General features: G+C 40.0%; 1 protein-coding gene across 1 annotated transcript in view; it reads left to right on the plus strand.

Annotated features, from left to right (window-relative positions):
• LOC135219606 (adhesion G protein-coupled receptor L1-like) overlaps positions 1 to 21,843 on the plus strand; it is a 317,272-nt gene that overhangs the window by 19,786 nt on the left and 275,643 nt on the right. The window contains exons 3-6 of the mRNA XM_064256501.1: positions 583 to 751; positions 13,214 to 13,377; positions 14,877 to 15,002; positions 16,557 to 16,691. Coding sequence (XP_064112571.1) covers positions 583 to 751; positions 13,214 to 13,377; positions 14,877 to 15,002; positions 16,557 to 16,691 — 594 coding nt within the window. The remainder of the gene's footprint in view (positions 1 to 582; positions 752 to 13,213; positions 13,378 to 14,876; positions 15,003 to 16,556; positions 16,692 to 21,843) is intronic.

The following is a 21,843-nucleotide window of genomic DNA, read 5'->3' on the forward strand; positions in this document are numbered from 1 at the left end:
ACTGTTTTCGGTGGCCCCAATTACCCGTGGTAGCGGTTGTACAGAAAACTTGATTGTCGGTGCTATTTTTAATTGTTTTCCTTGCTCACGCATTTTCATCACTTTCAGGGTTCCCAGGATCACACAGATGATTCAGTCCTATCTTTTCTAGGGATGCTTTTGTACCACAACCTGTTACTGCTTTAACAATCCCAAAATGAACCGTTTACCTGATCTCATACCGTGTTCTCTATTCAGGATTCAATCTGTTGGTAAACTAAATTATTGTACTTAATGACTGTGAACAGTCGACAATGTTAATTTTTATTCCTGGCCTACCTATATCTTTACTTTTTGTCAATCCTAAGAAAAGTTATCATCTCATGCTGATAGATGCTAGGTATTGTTAAAGATTTTTATATATATATCAAGAAGGAGTAAGAATAAAGAGGTCTTTTGTTGTACCACGGCTGGAGCTTTATTATCTCTTCTCTATGCTCTAAGCCCTCATATCTTGGTCCATATCATTTCTCGACTTGATTGTCTGCTTATATCTTATATCTTCATGAATTCATATTGACTCAGTGATTTTGTCTGTTGTAGAAGGTGTTTACCACGTTCGCATCCATATCCTGTATCCGTATCCCAAGAGCAACCTAACAGCGGATGCATCGCGAGAGAAGTTACGTCTTGCGAAATGGCTGCTGGATGGACTTCGAGAATTCTCGAGCAGATTTGAATGGGCATCATCTTACACTGTCTTGAACTTGACGTAAGTTTCATTTCAGAATCGTAGAGATGATATGGCTTTCGCTTGATCTTAGCGACTCTTTTAGCTTCTATTGGCTTCAGCAAATTCAAGCTGCAATGTGAATAGCAACATCCTTTTCGTTCTTCTGTCATCCATAAAGCTTATTCCATAGTGCCTACTTGAGCTAAAATTTCATTTCTCCGTCCATTCATCTTAACATTCGCCATTTTACATGCCTGAATTCCATTGATCTTCATAACGTTTCTTTTGCTAAATTTTACTTCTAACTTTCTCCCTTGACAAACACTATCAGTCTCTGTAGCTATTCGTCAGTATCACATATTATTATTTTATGCCCAAACACTGGTCATTCGACATAACTTTTAAAAACATTATTCTTATTGCAGGAGCTGTGCCTGCGTCTGCTTTTTCCGTGATCTCTTTCGTCATTCCGGCAATACAAATATAAACAACCAGAGACTATACCCGAGTCTGAGACCACTTTTACACTTGACCAGTGACTGACTCTCTCTTCTAAATAGTCTTAAGCAGATGCTTTACTTTCAACTTAAATTCTTTGTCTGTGTTAGCACGCGCGTACGCACACACAAAACACATGTTAATGTGATTATAATTATAAGTAAATATTATATATATATATATATATATATATATATATATATATATGTGTGTGTGTGTGTGTGTGTGTGTGTGTGTGTGTGTTTGTTTGTTTGTGTGTGTGTATGTGTGTGTAAGTGCACACTCACGTGTTCAACTTTATTACTGAAATACAAATTCTCCGTTTGCAAATTATCAAACTTCAGTTTGGTATAAGTATCATTTTTGTTTAGTAAGGTCTTAATTTCATTTCCTTTGTCACGTAGTTTTTATTACAACAGCTATAGATTTATCTGCCTTTGTTTCATGCAATTATAAAAGATTTCTAGAAGCTTAGAAAAAACTTTGGGGACCACGGGGAAGAAGGCTTGGTCATAGCATCGTATTCAGTTACTTATGAACATTAGTCTTCAGAATAAATTATTATTATTAGAATGCCTATAAATTACAAAATGACTTTTAAATGTTAATAAGAGTCCAAATATTATGAACAAATTGGTGGATATTCACCAGCGCTATGAATCATGACTCGTCAGTATTCTTCAAGTGGCCAATAATGATCAAATGCATTATTTGTGCTTTGAGAGATACTGGAGATCAACCTAACAGCTGGAATGAAGCACTGTTATGAAAGGAAAGTCATGGATCCTAGTGTATCAAGGCAAACATTGGCCCTGTTTTTATTAAACTCCAGCCATGGACTGTTCAACTTGATAATTTCATAATTAAAAAAGAGGATGATACATAATAAGAACATAAATTCCTGTTTGGTTTTACATACATTTGCATGTTCGTGTGGCGTTCCCCTTCAGTTATTCTTAGCGTTGAGTGTCGTGTTCCCTTTCAGTTATTCTTAGCGTTGAGTGTCGTGTTCCCATTCAGTTGTTCTTAGCATTTAGTGTGGTGTGTCCCGTTCAGTTATTCTTACCGTTAGGTGTGACATTCCCCTTATTCATAGCGTTGAGTGTGGCATTCCCTTTCAGTTATTCTTAGCATTGAGCGTGGCGTTCCTTTTCAGTTATTCATAGCGTTGAGTGTGGTGTTCCCCTTCAGGTTCCTTTTCAGTTATTTGTAGCAATGAGTATGGTGTTCCCCTTCAGTTATTCGTAGCGTTGAGTGTGGCGTTCCCCTTCAGTTATATGTAGTGCTGAGTGTGGCGTTCCCATTCAGTAATTCTTAGCGTTGAGTGTGGCGTTCCCCTTCAGTTATTCGTAGTGTTGAGTGTGGCGTTCCCCTTCAGTTATTCATAGCGTTGAGTGTGGCATTCCCCTTCAGTTAATCTTAGCGTTGAGTGTGGCATTCCCTTTCAGTTATTCTTAGAGTTGAGTGTGGCATTCCCCTTCAGTTACTCTTAGCGTTGAGTGTGGCATTCCCCTTCAGTTATTCATAGCATTGAGTGTGGCATTCCCCTTCAGTTATTGTAGGGTTGAGTGTGGCATTCCCCTTCAGTTATTGTAGCGTTGAGTGTGGCGTTCCCCTTCAGTTATTCTTAGCGTTAAGTGTGTCATTCCCTTTCAGTTACTCTTAGAGTTAAGTGTGGCGTTCCCTTTCAGTTATTCTTAGCGTTGAGTGTGGCATTCCCTTTCAGTTACTCTTAGAGTTAAGTGTGGCGTTCCCTTTCAGTTACTCTTAGAGTTAAGTGTGGCGTTCCCTTTCAGTTATTCTTAGCGTTGAGTGTGTCATTCCCTTTCAGTTACTCTTAGAGTTAAGTGTGGCGTTCCCTTTCAGTTATTCTTAGCGTTGAGTGCGGCATTCCCTTTCAGTTACTCTTAGAGTTAAGTGTGGCGTTCCCTTTCAGTTATTCGTAGCGTTGAGTGCGGCGTTCCCCTTCAGTTATTGTAGCGTTGAGTGTGGCGTTCCCCTTCAGTTATTCTTAGCGTTGAGTGTGGCATTCCCCTTCAGTTATTGTAGCGTTAAGTGTGGCGTTCCCCTTCAGCTATTCTTAGCGTTGAGTGTGGCATTTCCCTTAAGTTATTCGTAGCGTTGAGTGTGGCGTTCCCCGTCAGTTATTCTTAGCGTTGAGTGTGGCGTTCCCCTTCAATTATTCTTAGTGTTGAGTGTGGCGTTGCCCTTCAGTTATTCTTAGTGTTGAGTGTGGCGTTCCCCTTCAGTTATTCTTAGTGTTGAGTGTGGCATTCCCCGTCAGTTATTCTTAACGTTGAGTGTGGTGTTCCCTTTCAGTTATTCTTAGCGTGGCGTGTGGTGTTCCCCTTCAGTTAGTCTTAGTGTTGAGTGTTTCGTTCCCCTTCAGTTATTCATATCGTTGAGTGTGGTGTTCCCCTTCAGTTATTCGAAGCGTTGTGTGTGGCATTCCCTGGTGTTCTCCTTCAGTTATTTTTAGTGTTGAGTGTTTCGTTCCTCTTCAGTTATTCTTAGCGTTGAGTGTGGCTTTCCCCTTCAGTTATTCTTAGCGTTGAGTGTGGCGTTCCCCTTCAGTTATTTGTAGTGTTGAGTGTGGCATTCCCCTTCAGTTATTCTTAGCATTGAGTGTGGGTTTCCCTTTCAGTTATTAATAGCATTGAGTGTGGTGTGCCCCTTCAGTTATTCTTGGTGTTGTGTGTGGTGTTTCCCTTCAATTATTCTTAGCATTGAGTGTGATGTTTCTATTCAGTTATTCTTAGTGTTGAGTGTGGTGTTCCCCTTCAGTTATTCTTAGTGTAGAGTGTGGTGTTCCCCTTCAGTTATTCTTAGTTTTGAGTGTAATGTTCCCCTTCAGTTATTCTTAGCATTGAGTGTGGTGTTCCACTTCAGTTATTCGTAAGGTTGAGTGTAGTGTTCCCCTTCAGTTATTCTTAGCGTTGAGTGGGTTGTTCCACTTGAAGTTATTGTAACATTGAGTGTAGTGTTCCCCTTCAGTTATTCTTAGTGTTGAGTGTGGTGTTTCCCTTCAGTTATTCTTAGCATTGAGCGTGGCGTTCCTTTTCAGTTATTCAAAGCGTTGAGTGTGGTGTTCCCCTTCAGGTTCCTTTTCAGTTATTTGTAGAAATGAGTATGGTGTTCCCCTTCAGTTATTCGTAGCGTTGAGTGTGGCGTTCCCCTTCAGTTATTCGTAGTGTTGAGTGTGGCGTTCCCATTCAGTAATTCTTAGCGCTGAGTGTGGCGTTCCCCTGCAGTTATTCTTAGCGTTGAGTGTGGCATTCCCCTTCAGTTATTGTTGCGTTGAGTGTGGCGTTCCCCTTCAGTTATTGTAGCTTTGAGTGTGGCGTTCCCCTTCAGTTAATCTTAGCGTTGAGTGTGGTGTTCCCTTTCAGTTATTCTTAGGGTTGAATGTGGCATTCCCCTTCAGTTATTGTTGCGTTGAGTGTGGCGTTCCCCTTCAGTTATTGTAGCTTTGAGTGTGGCGTTCCCCGTCAGTTAATCTTAGCATTGAGTGTGGCGTTCCCTTTCAGTTATTCTTAGGGTTGAGTGTGGCATTCCCTTTCAATTACTCTTAGAGTTAATTGTGGCATTCCCCTTCAGTTATTCTTAGCGTTGAGTGCGGCATTCCCTTTCAGTTACCCTTCAGTTATTCGTAGCATTGAGTGTGGCGTTCTCCTTCAGTTATTGTAGCTTTGAGTGTGGCGTTCCCCTTCAGTTATTCTTAGCGTTGAGTGTGGCATTCCCCGTCAGTTATTCTTAGTGTTGTGTTCGGCGTTCCCCTTCAGTTATTCTTAGCATTGAGTGTTGCGTTCCCCTTCAGATATTCTTAGCGTTAGGTGTGGCATTACCTTTCAGTTATTCGCAGTGTTGAGTGTGGTGTTCCCCTTCAGGCTCCCCTTCAGTTATTTGTAGCGTTGAGTATGGTGTTCCCCTTCAGTTATTCTTAGTGTTGAGTGTGGTGTTCATCTTCAGTTATTATTAGCATTGATTGTGGTGTTTTCCTTCAGTTATTCATAGCGTTGAGTGTGGCGTTCCTCTTTACTACTTCTTAGCGTTTAGTGTAGCGTTCCCCTTTAGTTATACGGAGCGTTGAGTGTGGTGTTCCCCTTCAGTTATTCTTAGTGTTTAGTGTGGCATTCCCCTTCAGTTATATGTAGTGATGAGTGTGGTGTTCCTCTTCAGTTATTCGTAGCAATGAGTGTGGTGTTCCCCTCCAGTTATTCGTAGCGCTGAGTTTGTGTTCCCCTTCAGTTATTCGTAGCATTAAGTGTGGCATTCCCCTTTAGTTATTTGTAGCATTGAGAGTGGCGTTCCCTTTCAGTTATTCATAGTATTGAGTGTTGTGTTCCCCATCAGGTTCCCCTTCAGTTATTTGTAGTGTTGAGTATGGCGTTCCCCTTCAGTTATTCGTAGCATTGAGTGTGGCGTTCCCCTTCAGTTATTCTTATATTTGAGTGTGGCGATCCCTTTCAGTTAATCGTAGTATTGAGTGTTGTGTTCTCCTTCAGGTTCCCCCTCAGTTATTTGTAGTGCTGAGTATGGCGTTCCCCTTCAGTTATTCGTGGCGTTGAGTGTGGCGTTCCCTTTCAATTATTCTTAGTGTTGAGACTGGCGTTACTTTCAGTTATTCATAGTGTTGATTGTGGCGTTCCCCTTCAGGTATTCGTAGCGCTGAGTGTGGCGTTCCCCTTCAGTTACTCTTAGCGTTGAGTTTGGTGTTCCCTTTCAGTTATTCTTAGCGTTTATTGTGGTGTTCCCCTTCAGTTATTCTTAGTGTTGAGTGTGGTGTATCCCTTCAGTTATTCTTAGCGTTGAATGTGGTGTTCCCCTTCAATTTTTCGAGGCATTGAGTGTGGCATTCCCCATGTTGCATTCCCCTTCAGTTATTCTTAGCACTGAGTGTGGCGTTCCTCTTCAGTTATTCATAGCGTTGAGTGTTGCGTTACCCTTCAGTTATGCTTAGTGTTGAGTGTGGTGTTCCCCTTCAGTTATTCTTAGTCTTGAGTGTGGTGTTCCCCTTCAGTTATTCCTAGTGTTGCGTGTGGTGTTCCCCTTCAGTTATTCTTAGTGTTGAGTGTGGTGTTCCCCTTCAGTTATTCTTAGTGTTGAGTGTGGTGTTCCCCTTCAGTTATTCTTAGTGTTGAGTGTGGTGTTCCCCTTCAGTTATTCTTAGCGTTTAGTGTGGTTATCCCCTTCAATTATTCTTAGTGTTGAGTGTGGTGTTGCCATTCATTTGTTCTTAGAGTTGAGTGTGGTGTTCCCCTTCAGTTATTCATAGTGTTGAGTGTGGTGTTCCCCTTCAGTTATTCTTAGCATTGAGCGTGGTGTTCCCCTTTAGTTATTCGTAGCGTTAAGTGTTGTGTTTCCCTTCAGTTATTCTTAGATTTGCGTGTTGAGTGTGGTGTTTACCTTCAGTTATTCTTAGGGTTGAGTATGGTGTTCCCCTTCAGTTATTCATAGCGTTGAGTGTGGTGTTCCTCTTCAGTTATTCTTAGATTTGCGTGTTGAGTGTGGTGTTTACCTTCAGTTATTCTTAGCGTTGAGTGTGGTGTTCGCCTTCAGTAATTCGTAGCATTGAGGGTGGTGTTTACCTTCAGTTATTCTTAGGGTTGAGTGTGGTGTCCCGTTCAGTTATTCGAAACATTGAGTGTGGTGTTTCCCTTCAGTTATTCTTAGCGTTGAGTGTGATGTTTCTCTTCAGTTATTCTTAGTGTTCATTGTGGTGTTTCCCTTCAGTTATTCTTAGTGTTCATTGTGGTGTTTCTCTTCAGTTATTCTTAGCTTTGAGTGTGGCCTTCTTCTTATGCTGAGTGTGGTTTTCCATTTCAGTTATTTTTATCGTAGAGTGTAGTGTTCCCCTTCAGTTATTCTTAGTGTTGAGTGTGGTATTCCCCTTCAGTTATTGTTAGTGTTGAGTATGGTGTTCCTATTCAGTTATTCTTAGCATTGAGTGGGCTGTTCCCCTTCAGTTATTTGTAGTGTTGAGTGTGGCGTTCCCCTTCAGTAATTTGTAGCATTGAGTTCGGCGTTCCCCTTCAGTTATTCTTAGCATTGAGTGTTGCATTCCCCTTCAGATATTCTTAGCGTTAGGTGTAGCATTCCCTTTCAGTTATTCGTAGTGTTGAGTGTGGTGTTCCCCTTCAAGTTCCCTTTTAGGTATTTGTAGCGTTGAGTATGGTGTTCCCCTTCAGTTATTCCTAGTGTTGAGTGTGGTGTTCCTCTTCAGTTATTCTTAGCATTGATTGTGGTGTTCTCCTTCAGATATTCTTAGTGTTGAGTTTGGCGTTCCTCTTCACTTCTTAGCATTGAGTGTGGTGTTCCCCTTCAATTATTCATAGCGTTGAGTGTAGCGTTCCTCTTCACTTCTTCTTAGCGTTGAGTGTGGTGTTCCCCTTCAGTTATACGTAGCGTTGAGTGTAGCGTTCCCCTTCAGTTATTCTTATTGTTTAGTGTGGCATTCCCCTTCAGTTATATGTAGCGTTGAGTGTGGTGTTCTCGTTCAGTTATTCGTAGCGATGAGTGTGGTGTTCCCCTCCAGTTATTTGTAGCGTTGAGTTTGTGTTCCCTTTCAGTTATTTGTAGCGTTGAGTGTGGCATTCCCCTTTAGTTATTTGTAGCATTGAGAGTGGCATTCCCTTTCAGTTATTCATAGTATTGAGTGTTTTGTTCCCCATCAGGTTCCCCTTCAGTTATTTGTAGTGTTTAGTATGGCGTTCCCCTTCAGTTATTTGTAGTATTGAGTGTTGTGTTCCCCTTCAGGTTCCCCTCAGTTATTTGTAGTTTTGAGTATGGTGTTCCCCTTCAGTTATTCGTGGCGTTGAGTGTGGCGTTCCGTGTCAGTTATTCTTAGTGTTGAGTGTTGCATTCCCCTTCAGTTATTCGTAGCGTTGAGCGTGGCATTCCCTTTCAGTTATTCTTTGCGTTGATTGTGGCATTCCCTTAAGTTATTTTTAGAACTTAGTGTGGTGTTCCCCTTCAGTTATTCTTACCAATAGGTGTGAAATTCCCCTTATTCATAGTGTTGAGTGAAGCGTTCCCTTTCAGTTATTCTTTGCATTGAGCGTGGCGTTCGCTTTCATTTATTCTTAGCGTTTAGTGTGGCGTTCCCCTTCAGTTATTTGTAGTGTTGAGTATGGAGTTCCCCTTAAGTTATTCGTGCCGTTGAGTGTGGCATTCCCTTTCAGTTATTCTTAGCGTTGAGTGTTGCATTCCCCTTCAGTTATTCATAGCGTTGAGCGTGGCATTCCCTTTCAGTTATTTTTAGCGTTGAGTGTGGCATTCCCTTAAGTTATTTCTAGAATTTAGTGTGGTGTTCCCCTTCAGTTATTCTTACCATTAGGTGGGAAATTCCCCTTATTCATAGTGTTGAGTGTAGTGTTCCCTTTCAGTTATTCTTTGCATTGAGCGTGGCGTTCCCTTTCATTTATTCTTAGCGTTTAGTGTTGCATTCCCTTTCAGTTATTCATAGTGTTGAATGTTGTGTTCACCTTCCGGTTCCCTTTCAGTTATTCATAGCGGTGAGTGTGGCGTTCTCCTTCATTTATTCTTAGCGTTTAGTGTGGCGTTCTCCTTCATTTATTCTTAGCGTTGAGTGCGGCATTGCCCTTCATTTATTCTTAGCGTTGAGTATGGCGTTAACCTTCATTTATTCTTAGCGTTGAGTGGGGCGTTAACCTTCATTTATTCTTAGCGTTGAGTCTGACTTTCCCCTTCAGTTATTTTTGGGATTGAGTGTGGTTTTCCCTTTCTGTTATTCTTAGCATTGCGTATGGCATTCCCCTTCATCCATTCTTAGCTTTGAGTATGGCGTTCCCCTTTAGTTATTCGTAGCGTTGAGTATGGCGTTCCCCTTCAATTATTCGTAGCATTGAGTGTGGCGTTCCCCTTTGGTTGTTCGTAGCATTGAGTGTGGCATTCCCCTTCTGTTATTTTTAGGATTGAGTGTGGCGTTCCCCTTCAGTTATTCGTAGCGTTGAGTGTGGTGTTCCCTTCAGTTATTCGTAACATTGAGTGTGGCGTTCCCCTTCAGTTATTCGTAGCGTTGAATGTGGCTTTCTTCTTCAGTTATTCTTAGCGTTGAGTCTGGCGTTCCCCTTTGGTTATTTTTAGGATTGAGTGTGGCGTTCCCCTTCAGTTATTTGTAGCGTTGAGTGTGGGATTCCCTTCAGTTATTCGTAGCGTTGAGTGTGGCGTTCCCCTTCAGTTATTCGTAGCGTTGGATGTGGCTTTCTTCTTCAGTTATTCGTAGCGTAGAGTGTGGCTTTCCCCTTCAGTTATTCTTAGTGTTGAGTGTGGCGTTCCCCTTCAGTTATTCTTGGCGTTGAGTGTGGCGTTCCCCTTCAGTTATATGTAGCATTAAGGGGGCCGACCAGCTAATGCCATTTTTTAAGGACAGGACTTTGATATTCATACCACTTAATAAGGTGACTTGGGACATCTCCAAACCGCATATGATTTTCGCCTCTGACCTTCGGTTTTGTGACGCCGGGGCGATTTATCCCAAAAATAACCATTTTTCAAAGTCTATCTCCTCCCTTGATATTTAATATTAAAAGACCTAGGATTACTACCATATATAGACCTGATGTAGGCCTCCAATCGAATGAGGAGTTTTTTTTTCTAAAAGTAATTTTTTAGCTAGATATGAATTTTTCAATATGGTAAAAAAATAAAACCCATAAATCAGGAGAAAAAAAAAGACGAAACAAAAATTGGAAAAAAGGGCTTCATTTGATTGTTCTATAATGTCTTTCTGAGTTATATACCAAATTCCAATGTTATAGCTTTAAAACTAAGTGAGAAGATAGATTTTGAAGGTCAATAAGTATAGTTTTGAGATACGGGCGTTCAAAGTTTTCCTTCGTATTTCTATAAAGACAATGTTAATAAATAATGATTATTATGAATGTATATTTCTTTTTTGTGTATTAATAAACCAAAACTATTTTATTTATCATAATTTAATCATAAATGATGATCCCTTTGTTCATATATTGCTTATTACAGCGAATTTTCTTCTTCTGTATGTTAGCGAGATGTTTTCCTTGGATTTTCCTCTTTGGCATGATGAAATTCTTGCCGAAACAAAGATAAACAAACGTAAATGCAAGAGAATGTCAGAGGTGAAACTCTCTGTTTACAAACACAATTTAATAAATCATGATTATTATGAATTTCATATTCCATTTTGGGTATTAAAAAACCAAAACTATGTTATTTATCATAAATGAAGATCTCTTTGCTCAAAGATCGTAGCCTTGGGCACAGTGTGACGTGTGCTGTCTGGCAAGACGGGGGCGTTACTACGCAACCCTCCCCTCTCTCTTCACTAACTACGCGTATATTATGATATTCTGTAATAATACTTGAGCGATTTTTCTTCGTCTGTATGTTAGCGAGATGTTTTCCTTGTCTTTTCCTCATTGGCATGATGAAATTCTTGCCGAAACATACATAAACATACGTAAAAGCAAGCGAATGTCAGAGGTGAAATCGAACGTGTAGACTACTTGAAGTTTGTGCTCGCTCTGAATCATGGTTGGACTTGGTAGCTGACTGAAGTCTCCCCTTTCTACTCGGGGAATGTCTACAGATGCCATTTCTCCCAATTTCTTTGACAATAATTATCAAAATTTACGATGATAGAAGAAATATTGCATTTTCTTGTACGGATCAATGTTTTAGGCTTATTGAGTTACGTTAACTAATTACCCTGTAACTACGAAAGTAAGAGGAATTTTGACGAAATATTTCGTATACGTATTCTCAATTGCCATATGAAGCTCCATGAATTTTTTCATGACTGCATTTTTTGCCCTATACCCCCATATATAAGGGTTCCAGCCGGTCCCCTTAAGTGTGGTGTTCCCCTTCAGTTATTCTTAGGGTTGAATGTGGCTTTCTTCTTTAGTTATTCATAACGTTGAGTGGGGCGTTCCCCTTCAGTTATTCTTAGTGTTGAGTGTGGCGTTCCCCTTTAGTTATTCTTAGCATTGAGTGTGGCGTTCGCCTTCAGTTATTTGTTGCGTTGAGTGTGGCGTTCCCGTTCAGTTATTTATAGCATTGAGTGTGGCGTTCCCCTTCAGTTATTTGTAGTGTTGAGCATGGCATTCCCCTTCAATTATATGTAGCATTGAGTGTGGAGTTCCCCTTCAGTTATTCTTAGCTTTGATTGTGGTGTTCCCTTCAGTTATTCATAGCGTTGACTGTGACGTTCCCTTTCAGTTATTTGTAGTGTTGAGTGTGGCATTCCCCTTCAGTTATTTTTAGCGTTTATTGTGGCAATCCCCTTCAGTTATATGTAGCGATGAGTGTGGCATTCCCCTTCAATTATGCGTAGCGATGAGTGTGGTGTTCCCCTTCAGTTATTTGTAGCGTTAAGTGTGGCGTACCCCTTCAGTTATTCTTTGCATTAAGTGTGGTGTTCCTCTACGGTTATTTATAGCGTTGTGTGTGGCGTTAGTTACTCTTAGCATTTAGTGTGGCGTTCCCCTTTAGTTATTTTTACCGTTGAGTTTGGCATTCCCCATATTCATAGCGTTGAGTGTAGCGTTCCTTTTCAGTTATTCTTAGTATTGAGCGTGGCATTCCCTCTTAGTTATTCTTAGCAATGAGTTTGGTGTTCCTTTTCAGTTATTCTTAGCGTTGATTGTGGTGTTCCCTTTCAGTTATTCCTAGCATTGAGTGTGGTGTTCCCCTTCAGGTTCCCTTTCAGTTATTTGTAACGTTGAGTATGGTGTTCCCCTTCAGTTATTCGTAGCGTTGAGTGTGGCGTTCCCCTTCAGTTATTCGTAGCATTGAGTGTGGTGTTCCTCTTTAGGTTCCCTTTCAGTTATTTGTAACGTTGAGTATGGTGTTCCCCTTCATTTATTCGTAGCGTTGAGTGTGGCGTTCCCCTTCAGTTATTTGTAGCATTGAGTGTGGTGTTCCCCTTTAGGTTCCCTTTCAGTTATTTGTAACGTTGAGTATGGCGTTCCCCTTCAGTTATGCGTAGTGTTGAGTGTGGCGTTCCCCTTCAGTTATTCCTAGCATTGAGTGTGGCGTCCCCTTCAGTTATTCGTAGCATTGAGTGTGGTGTTCCCCTTCAGGTTCCCTTTCAGTTATTTGTAACGTTGAGTATGGTGTTCCCCTTCAGTTATTCGTAGCGTTGAGTGTGGCGTTCCCTTTCAGTTATTTGTAGCATTGAGTGTGGTGTTCCCCTTCAGGTTCCCTTTCAGTTATTTGTAACATTGAGCTATGGCGTTCCCCATTCAGTTATGCATAACGTTGAGTGGCGTTCCCCTTTCAAGTTTTCGTAGCATTGATGTGGTGTTTCCCCTTCAGGTTCCTTTCAGTTTTATTTGTAACGTTGAGTAGGTGTTCCCCTTCAGTTATTCGTAGCGTTGAGTGTGGCGTTCCCTTTCAGTTATTTGTAGCATTGAGTGTGGTGTTCCCCTTCAGGTTCCCTTTCAGTTATTTGTAACATTGAGTATGGCGTTCCCCTTCAGTTATGCATAGCGTTGAGTGTGGCGTTCCCCTTCAGTTATTCCTAGCGTTGAGTATGGCGTTCCCCCTTCAGTTACTCATAGCACTGAGTGTGGCATTCCCCTTCAGTTATTCTTAGCGTTGAGTATGGCGTTCCCTTTCAGTTATTGTTAGTGTTGATTTGGCGTTCCCTTTCAGTTATTCTTAGTGTTGAATGTGGTGTACTAGCTTGTGACTGGATTATCTCTTTCCATGATTCATCTGATGACTCTCACGTCTTTTGAGGAACTCCTTGCCTTCAGTCAGGTTTCCCAGTTTCAACAACTATTCTTTATTTTGAAAAATATTGAATCACAGTTAGAAATAGTTAACGACATTTTAATTATTGACCTGAGCCCACCATAGCCCCTATCGTGTTACTGAGTAGCCGAGGCTGCTCGGTGATTATTCGGTAGCCTTAGTTGTCTGTGTTAACTTTTCCTTGATCACCCTGACCATGGCAAAAAGATTCTCGTGTAATGAATTTCCTGTTCTGTTTTTCAGACCTTCAGGTGATAATGGCACAACGGCTCTGGTTGAGGTCAAGTCCACGAGCACGTTTGATGTGACAGGCGATTTCGAGAGCGAAATCATTTCTGTCCTTAAAACTGGAACTCTGGATCGATTAAATGTCAATGATCAAAACTTCACTGTGATAAAATCTTATGGTTTGTATTTGTGCTCAACTGTTGTTCTTACAGAAGAAACTCGACATCAGTTTTTTTTTGCATAAATGATTCATTCTTTTCTTTATGGTATTTCAATTTTCAAAGATATTGAAGAATGCTATGCTTGTGAGTTATGAAACAATCCTGTAGTTGTGTTCCATACGATTATAATGGAATTCTATGCATTATAATGAGCATTGTATGTTTCATGCCCATTATGGTGTAATCTTAATATGTGTCAACCAATTTATTTAACGTTTCAGTGCTTAACACACGGTTGATGATTTGCAGTAGAGGTAGCCTGTCTCAGCTTGTCCCACCGCTGTTGAAGTGCTACTATCATATCCCTATTTCTTGATCTTTCATTGTGCAGTGTTTACGTTTTTATGAAAGCTGATTTTTGCATATTTGAAGACGACGTTGCATATCAACGCAATCCCTCCTACTGCTAGTGTATCAATTTTACCAATAACCAGATTGTTGAGATATTGTTGCCCTGTTGAGTTCCAATGAAATAGTTTTCGCTGTAACCTAATATGTAAACGGTGGTTATATAAGAAGACACAAGCTAGTCAGATGAAGCGTAGAAATATTTGAAAAGTAATAAGGAACTAAAAATTGTCAGTATCAGTAGAAGGATCCACAGTATTACTCTTTGTTTATCAAGACGCTGATGTGACCAATTCCGTTGGAAACTACATTCGACAGACACTTGATGCAGAATTACTTTTGGACTATCGCCTCTACGAAAGAAGATAAACATTGTAAATATTTCTATAAATATATTTCGTCTTGATAAACAAGAATATTACTGTGGATCCTTCTACTGATTATAATACGTTGTTTTTATATTGCATAGTTATGTATAAAAAGTTATGCAAAGTGTTAACAAGGCAAGGCAGCATGACTAACAGTTGAGGAGTGATTGGATAGCGAAGGTGATTGAAGGTCAGGGTTTGTCAGTCTTGAAGTCTGTTTTTTTTTTTTTTTTTTTTTTTTTTTTTTTTCATAAGTTCGGTATTTACTGAAATATAATATGTGGTTAAGGCTAGCCAACACCCATTATATTTGACTGGGGTGATTATGACCTTATGGACACAAGTAAGGATATGAAAGAACGGCATGATATGAGAGTAAGTAGTACACCAGTCAATTCCTTGAGAGAGTTAGGAGGGATGTTGTAAGGTTCATAAATTTTCCCATGTGAAGATTTGATTGGCATACGAAAGTAGCATATTGAACAAATAGAGAATTCACAGTGGGTAAGAGGATGAGTGATGGAGACGACTGTAGTGGAATCATGAAAAGGATGATATAGAGGGGAAAAAAGACCCCTCAACCGTTGCCCAAACAACAGGCAACCTTTTTGTCAGAAGAGAGAGAGACAGATATTGAATGTTGACAGATTTATTCATTTCGTAGCTATACCTTGCTAGAGATAAACATTGCTTCTCCCTAACGTTCTAGTTGCAAACATTTTTCTTTATTCTTTTTTTTAGCATCTGATCTCTCCCCTGAGTGTGAATATGGACCAGATCTCTGCGATTCACAGGGATGTGTGTGGCTCTGCGATGGATTTGCACAGTGTCCGGGAGCGGCTGATGAATCAGAGTGCGATGTTCCAGGTAAAGTGTCCTTTCTCTCCTTCAGTGGCCCATTTTCTTTTTACATGTGACACATCAAATAAAAACAAAAGACGTCATAAAATTAGCCTAGCTTCTGGATTTTTATCTAACCTTTTTGATTTTGTAGAAATGACACAAGAGAGAGAGAGAGAGAGAGAGAGAGAGAGAGAGAGAGAGAGAGAGAGAGAGAGAGAGAGAGAGAGAGAGAGAGAGAGAATTCAAATGAAATGAAAGTGCAAGATATCTGCATTTACAGTCATTTTGAAAAAAAACCCTACTTTTAATTAATTCTTATTCTGTTTCCATCATTATCTTCGTTCGTTAAAAATCAATAAATTTTTCTTTGTTCATCGATTTAATATTACCCTGAGACCCTTTGATGTTTCCTTGTTTTTATCCAGTTATTATGACGTTTGTATTGTTCAGTATTGAATTCAGTTTCTAAATAAACCTTGTGTATTCTTCCAAGGCCTTAATTAGTTGTGTGACGTACACTACATTTTTAAATGTTCCATCCATGTACGTAACTGTTTTGCCTCTTCATGAGTGTATGCTTAAAATGATTCCCCGCAGTTTGTCTGTTTTTTATCCAATTTTTTTGTAGGTTGTTATGAATATGTAACCATATTTTGTATACGCATTAGATTTTATTCCCCTTTTTAAGCATTTAATGATCTCTGCTATTATTCTTATTCACTGGAATCATTTTCTATGAATAACGGATTCTTTCAATTGCTAATTGTTACTTTCAGACTCTTTGTTGTTCCCCCTTATTTAAAACAGTTATTTTGCGCAGGGTTGTTTTTTCTTTAGTTTCATATCCTCTTCTAATTTGTCTATTCATTTATTTTTTACTTATCTTGAGTTCATGCTCATTCATCTCTTGTGCAGTACTACTTACTTAGGAGTATAAGATCAAATAATGGAAGTAATAACGTTAGTGTTAACCAGATTAAGGAACAGAAAGCCTACAACTAACTAATCTTATTTATTGATATCATTTCTCATCCGGTTTCCTTTTTTTCAAGATGCACCATTATAATATCAAAACCTCTTAATTACCTTGCGGATGTATGTATATCCTGAACTGGATGTCTGACTGAAAAATCCTTTACAAATAAGAATTTGACATAAATACCATGATAATATCATCAAAATCTCTGTCAATATACAAGTGAAATATGGAAGATCTAGATTCATGTCATATTTTTTTTCTACGTTATTCGCAGTCATGAGTTTTTCTTTTAAACAATACCGGGCCCGGTATTATTGTTGTAAAAGTTATGCTGTTTTATATTTTCCTGTAAAATCCTTTTTTATTTGCTTTGTTTTAGATTAGTGGTTAAAATTCCGTTGACTCCAAACTCATCTCAGTTTTACACTTGAGATATTGTATACTTGCCAAGGCAATAAATTAATACCAGGTTTGTGTTTATTTCTTATACCGATATATTTTTCGTTAGCTAATACTTGGTTGCTTGTCAAGTATGACTCTTAGATCATTCTACTGAGGAATAATATATAAAAAGTAAAGCTTTCAACCATTTCATTCAGATGAGTTGATGCCATGTGACGAAGAAGGTATGTCCCGATGTCCTGTTGGCGAAGGTTGTGCTCGTTTTTGTGATGGTGTCCAAGAATGTGAGTTGGACTCCGATGAAAATCCAGACAATTGTTCTATGAATTCATGTAAGTCTCTTTGGAGTTTGTTTAACGACAATAGCTTGGCCTTTAATGGCTATGGAAGTTTTTGCTAGATGAATGCATGATTCACATAGCAGCTTAATCTCTCTTAGGTTAAAGTTAAAACATTGTAGAATGCTTTGTGAGCTAGAAATGCAAAGCTTGATTGTTCCTACACGAATACAAACCCTCGGTCTTTACATATGAAAATACCTTCAGCGCGGCTAGAAACCGGCCATTTAATTCTTACCAAGGTAGTTGGGCAGTTAACTACTAGCAGTGGGGTGAGAGCCCCGCCCTTCCCCCTCTCGAGCTGCACGTATCCCGTTCTGCTCTGCCCGTCGGCTGGCTTTCTCCATTTTGTCTACAATCCTGGTTGTTTCTCTGACCGTTCTTTGTGTGATTTTTGTGATATTTGTGACTTACTTTGTTTTGCTAGATGCAAAATGGAAACCTCAAGTCATCTCAGCCTAAGTGGGTGGAAGCCTCGTGCCATGCAGCATTGCCCAGGCACAGGGAATGTTCCTTTCAAAGCTTCCTCTCTCCTCTTGAAATGGAACCTCACTCTTTATGCACTCACTGCTGCCGGCATGAGTGCAACCAAAGTAGTCCATGTGAGGAGTGTCTGATTTCAACCTTTGTGGAGTAATGGGTGCAATTCGCTCGGAAGAGGAAATACGGGAGGAAGGCTTCCCTCACGTCATCGGAGGGTTATGTGCCCCCGTTGGTGCCAGAGGTTGCAAATTATTATTATATTATATTATACTGGTTGACCAACCCGGCACAGCCGGGGAAATTTCTGATTACTACTGATAAACTCTCTCTCTCTCTCTCTCTCTCTCTCTCTCTCTCTCTCTCTCTCTCTCTCTCTCTCTCTCTCTCTCTCATTCCAGGTAAGATAGTTGCTTCTCACCCCCACCCCTTCCTATTGGGGCTGAACTTAGGCTTAAAGGACTTCAGTAGTGTCACTGTTCTTCTCAGAAACCTCCCCACCCACTTCACACCCCCCTCTGGGGGGTGTGAAGTGGGACTGAACTTGAACTTAAAGGGTCACTATTCTTCTCAGTGACCTCAAAAACTCTGGATTAGACACTAATATCTGTCATTTTGGTTATTTTTAGAAGTCACCACCTCCCAACCCCCTTTCACCTCCCCCTTCCTATCAGGGCTGAACTTGGACTTCAAGTGTATCGGGAGAGTCACTGTTCATCTCAGTAACCTCGAAAACTATGGATTAGAAACTGATATTTGTCGTTTTTGGTTATTCTTACGTCATCCCCTTGTTCATCCCCTACCACTTCTCACACCCCCCTTCCTATCAGGGCTGAACTTGGAATTCAAGGGCATCAGGAGTGTCACTATTCATCTCAGTGACCTCGAAAACTATGGATTAGACACTATTGTCTCTTTTTGTAAATGTCACACCCTCCCACCCCTTCTCAGCCCCTCCCTGTTGGGCTGAACTTGGATTTAAAGGGCATCGGGAATGTCACTATTTTTCTCAGTAACCTCAAAAACTATGGAATAGACACTAATATCTGTCATTTGGGTTAATTTTAAATTTCACTCCCTTCCCACCCCTTTCTCAACCCCCTCCTTATTTGGGCTAACTTGGTCTTAAAGGGCATCTATTCTCAGTGACCTCAAAAACTGTGGATTAGACACTATTATCTGTCGCTTCAGTTATTTTTACACTTCACCCCCTTTCCACCCGGTTCTTACGTGCGCCAACCCCCCCTTCCCAATTAGGGCTGAACTTGGACTTAAAGGGCATTGGGAGTGTCACTATTTATCTCAGTGACCTCAAAAAATATGGATAAACACTAATCTGTCATTTTCTGTAATTTTTACATATCCTCTCATCCCACATCCCACCCCGTTTTTGTGCCAGTGATGTCTTAACCCCACGGTGTTCATTTCCAGATGGTATAAGTATAACACATATGCCAAGTTTGGTTGAAATTGCTCAATACATTTCAAAGTGTATGTGGAACACACACACACATGTCCACATGCACATATACATCCATTTTCATATATATAGATTTCCAAGATGAAACCTATACATATAGAACAAGCCCACAATGGCCATTGACTTGAAATTCAAGCTTCCAAAGAATATGGTGTTCATCAGGGAGAAGTAAGATGAGATAAAGGGAAATACAGAAAGAAGAGACCCCACTTATAAAAAAAAATACATTGATAAATTAACAAGAAGATAAAAATGTATTCAAATGCAAGGAGAATAGTATTATGGTAGTGATATATTACACCTTCACTTGAATTTCCTTCCTCTGGTGAAACTGCCTGTCTGCCCCAGCGATTGGCATATATGCCAAAAGTCTATATATCAATCAATCAATCAATCTTTACTTCTCTTCAGAGAGAGGTTACTCCTTTGCGTTCTCCTATTGCTTCATCAATAGAGGGTTGGGGGTGGGGGTCCGGCTGCCAATGGACCCGTACAATGGCTTGTAGGCGGTCTGTTTGTTTGTGGTGGCGGTGGGGGGGAGGATCCCCCTCAGAGTGAAAGGAGACAGCCTCAACTAACCCAACTTTTTCATGTTAAGGGAACTTGGGAGGGAGCTTTGGGTCTCCCTAGGTTTTCTCTGCGGAGCTTTCAGTCTGAGGGGGTTAACCTCCTACCTCAGTGCCTCTGTGACTACTCCTGCGACTGCTGCTTCTGTAGCCATGACTACGGACATGGTTACGATGTCGACTGGGACCATGGCTACAGCCATGGCCCCTACAGTCATGCATTCTGCCTTGATCCCGTCAACATCCATGCTCCCTCTGACATCCTCCTCCATGCCATGGGTGCTGAGCATATGCAGGTCTCCACGGAAACCCACGTCACTGAAGGTGCAAAGGTTTCTACAAAACTCAGTGTCACTAATGTCATTTCTGGTAGGTCCTTATCACAAACTGGTAAAGGTTATTCTATTGCTGCACAGGGTCCCACGGACTCCTGTGGCACCAGCAAGTGCTTGTAAACACAGGGTTCACTGAATTAATTGTATTTACATAAAACAATAAGATCAGAAAAGATGGAATTACTGGTCAGGGAACAACAGAATCCTGCAAAATGATTGGATCATACGCAGAATGAATATTCAATGCTGATGGAGTCTTCAGAAAAGGAACATCGCAGAGGGGCAGAATAGGAGGTGGCATAAGGCCAATACACAAGTGATAGAGCCGTAGAGTTGGTTCCACACCCACGGCCGATCTGCAACGATATGCAATACAGTTACTTGCAGGAAACACTAATGCCAGCAAAGGGAACTGAGAGACGGCATAGACGATCCCAAGGCAACTCATTTCTACAGCAAATAAATACACAATTACATTAACACTCAGTGATTTAATACAAATTCACAGTGGGTATTTCCACAATAGAAATGGAAAATAAATCAGGCAGAGATATACATTCTGATACATTACCTTCGTCAGGATGACGGTGTCCTCTTCCGATAGGGCGTCGGCAATGGAGGGAGGAAAATGAAGGGGGATGCCGCTTACAAAAGATGCGGGCTCGAGGACGAGCATAGGATAAGTCTGGGCGCATCTGCGCGTTTCTGAGGGAGAACTGCCTGTCCTTGCCTCTTACACTAGAAATTTGGAGGATTAAGCCTCGACATCCTTGTATAGATGGCATTAGGAGTCAAATGTCCGCTAAGTTTTCTACAGGGCCACACATGTGGGTCGCCTGGCAAGTGTCATGGTGGCCAGGCACATGCTCAGCTGTTGTGACCCAGCGCTTTCCTTTTATCTCTCCTGCTCCTCCTCCTCCTCCCCTGCCGGTGGTCTGCTTCCAGCGAGGATTAGCACCTTTGAAGGTTGCCCCTGGGTACAGAGGAATCTCTCAGCAGTCACTTTGAAAGCAGAAGGGTATTAAGGGCGTACCCAGAGAGAAAGAGAGAGAGAGAGAGAGGGTTGGTAGATACGGGCGAATTATACCCACCATGCTTTTATTTAAAGTTGAGGAAATTTATTTTTATTTTTACACCTTTTGTTTTGAATTATTAAAGGGTGGTGAGGTGGCTTGAAAAGAATTTTTCTTTGTGTGTGTATATATATATATATATATATATATATATATATATATATATATATATATATATATATATATATATATATATATATATATATATATATATATAAGGATTCCAGGATAAGATATCAAACAGCATTCAGCAGGGTCCAACAAACATCTAAAAGGGCCATATTTATTAACAAGAAACGTTTCGCACATTATCTATGTGCATCCTCAATCTGTAAGAACAACACAAAATACGTTAAAGTTTTAAAAAATAATTTTCTATACAAAAAAATTTAGTTGAGAAAAAATGTTTAAATAAATTAAAATTAATACAGATTGAAAGGTATATAGTGAAAAAGGAACCAGTTCTCACCAAACCATCCAAAGGAGAAGGAGAAGAACGAATGACCAAAACTTGACACCAACCTACGACTTCAGATATGCAAGATAAAGAGGAGAAGCAGAAACGTTAGAATTCAAAGAAGGAACAAGCCGTTTGATGTATAAGGACTCAAGGGTAGTTAGGTAATTGCTATGGCTTGTTCCACCAATAATAAAGAAGTGCTTTTTATTCATTTCAATTTTGCAAAACTGAAGTCGTAGGTTGGTGTCAAGTTTTGGTCATTCGTTCTTCTCTTTCTCTTGTGGATGGTTTGGTGAGAACTGGTTCCTTTTTTACTATATACCTTTTAATTTGTATTAATTTTAGTTTTTGTAAATACTTTTTTTATCAACTTCATTTTTTTATATAGAAAATTATTTTTTTAAAACTTTAACGTATTTTATGTTGTTCTTACAGATTGAGGATGCACATAGATAATGTGCGAAACGTTTCTTGTTCATAAATATGGCCCTTTTTGATGTGCTTGTTGGACCCTACTGAATGCTGTTTTATATATATATATATATATATACATGAATCTTATCACATCACCGTGATTCATATACTATATGTATTAAACTAGAAATTTCCTTTAATATCTAATTCACTCTACCTCGAATTTAATAGTTTCATATGTTGACCAAAAAGAAAATTTTTAGTTGACAAGAAATATTTAATCAATTCACATTAAAAATGCATATTATACATACATATATGCAATATATATGTGTGTG

Source organism: Macrobrachium nipponense, chromosome 1 (genome assembly GCF_015104395.2).
Source record: "Macrobrachium nipponense isolate FS-2020 chromosome 1, ASM1510439v2, whole genome shotgun sequence".
Taxonomy (NCBI): domain Eukaryota; kingdom Metazoa; phylum Arthropoda; class Malacostraca; order Decapoda; family Palaemonidae; genus Macrobrachium; species Macrobrachium nipponense.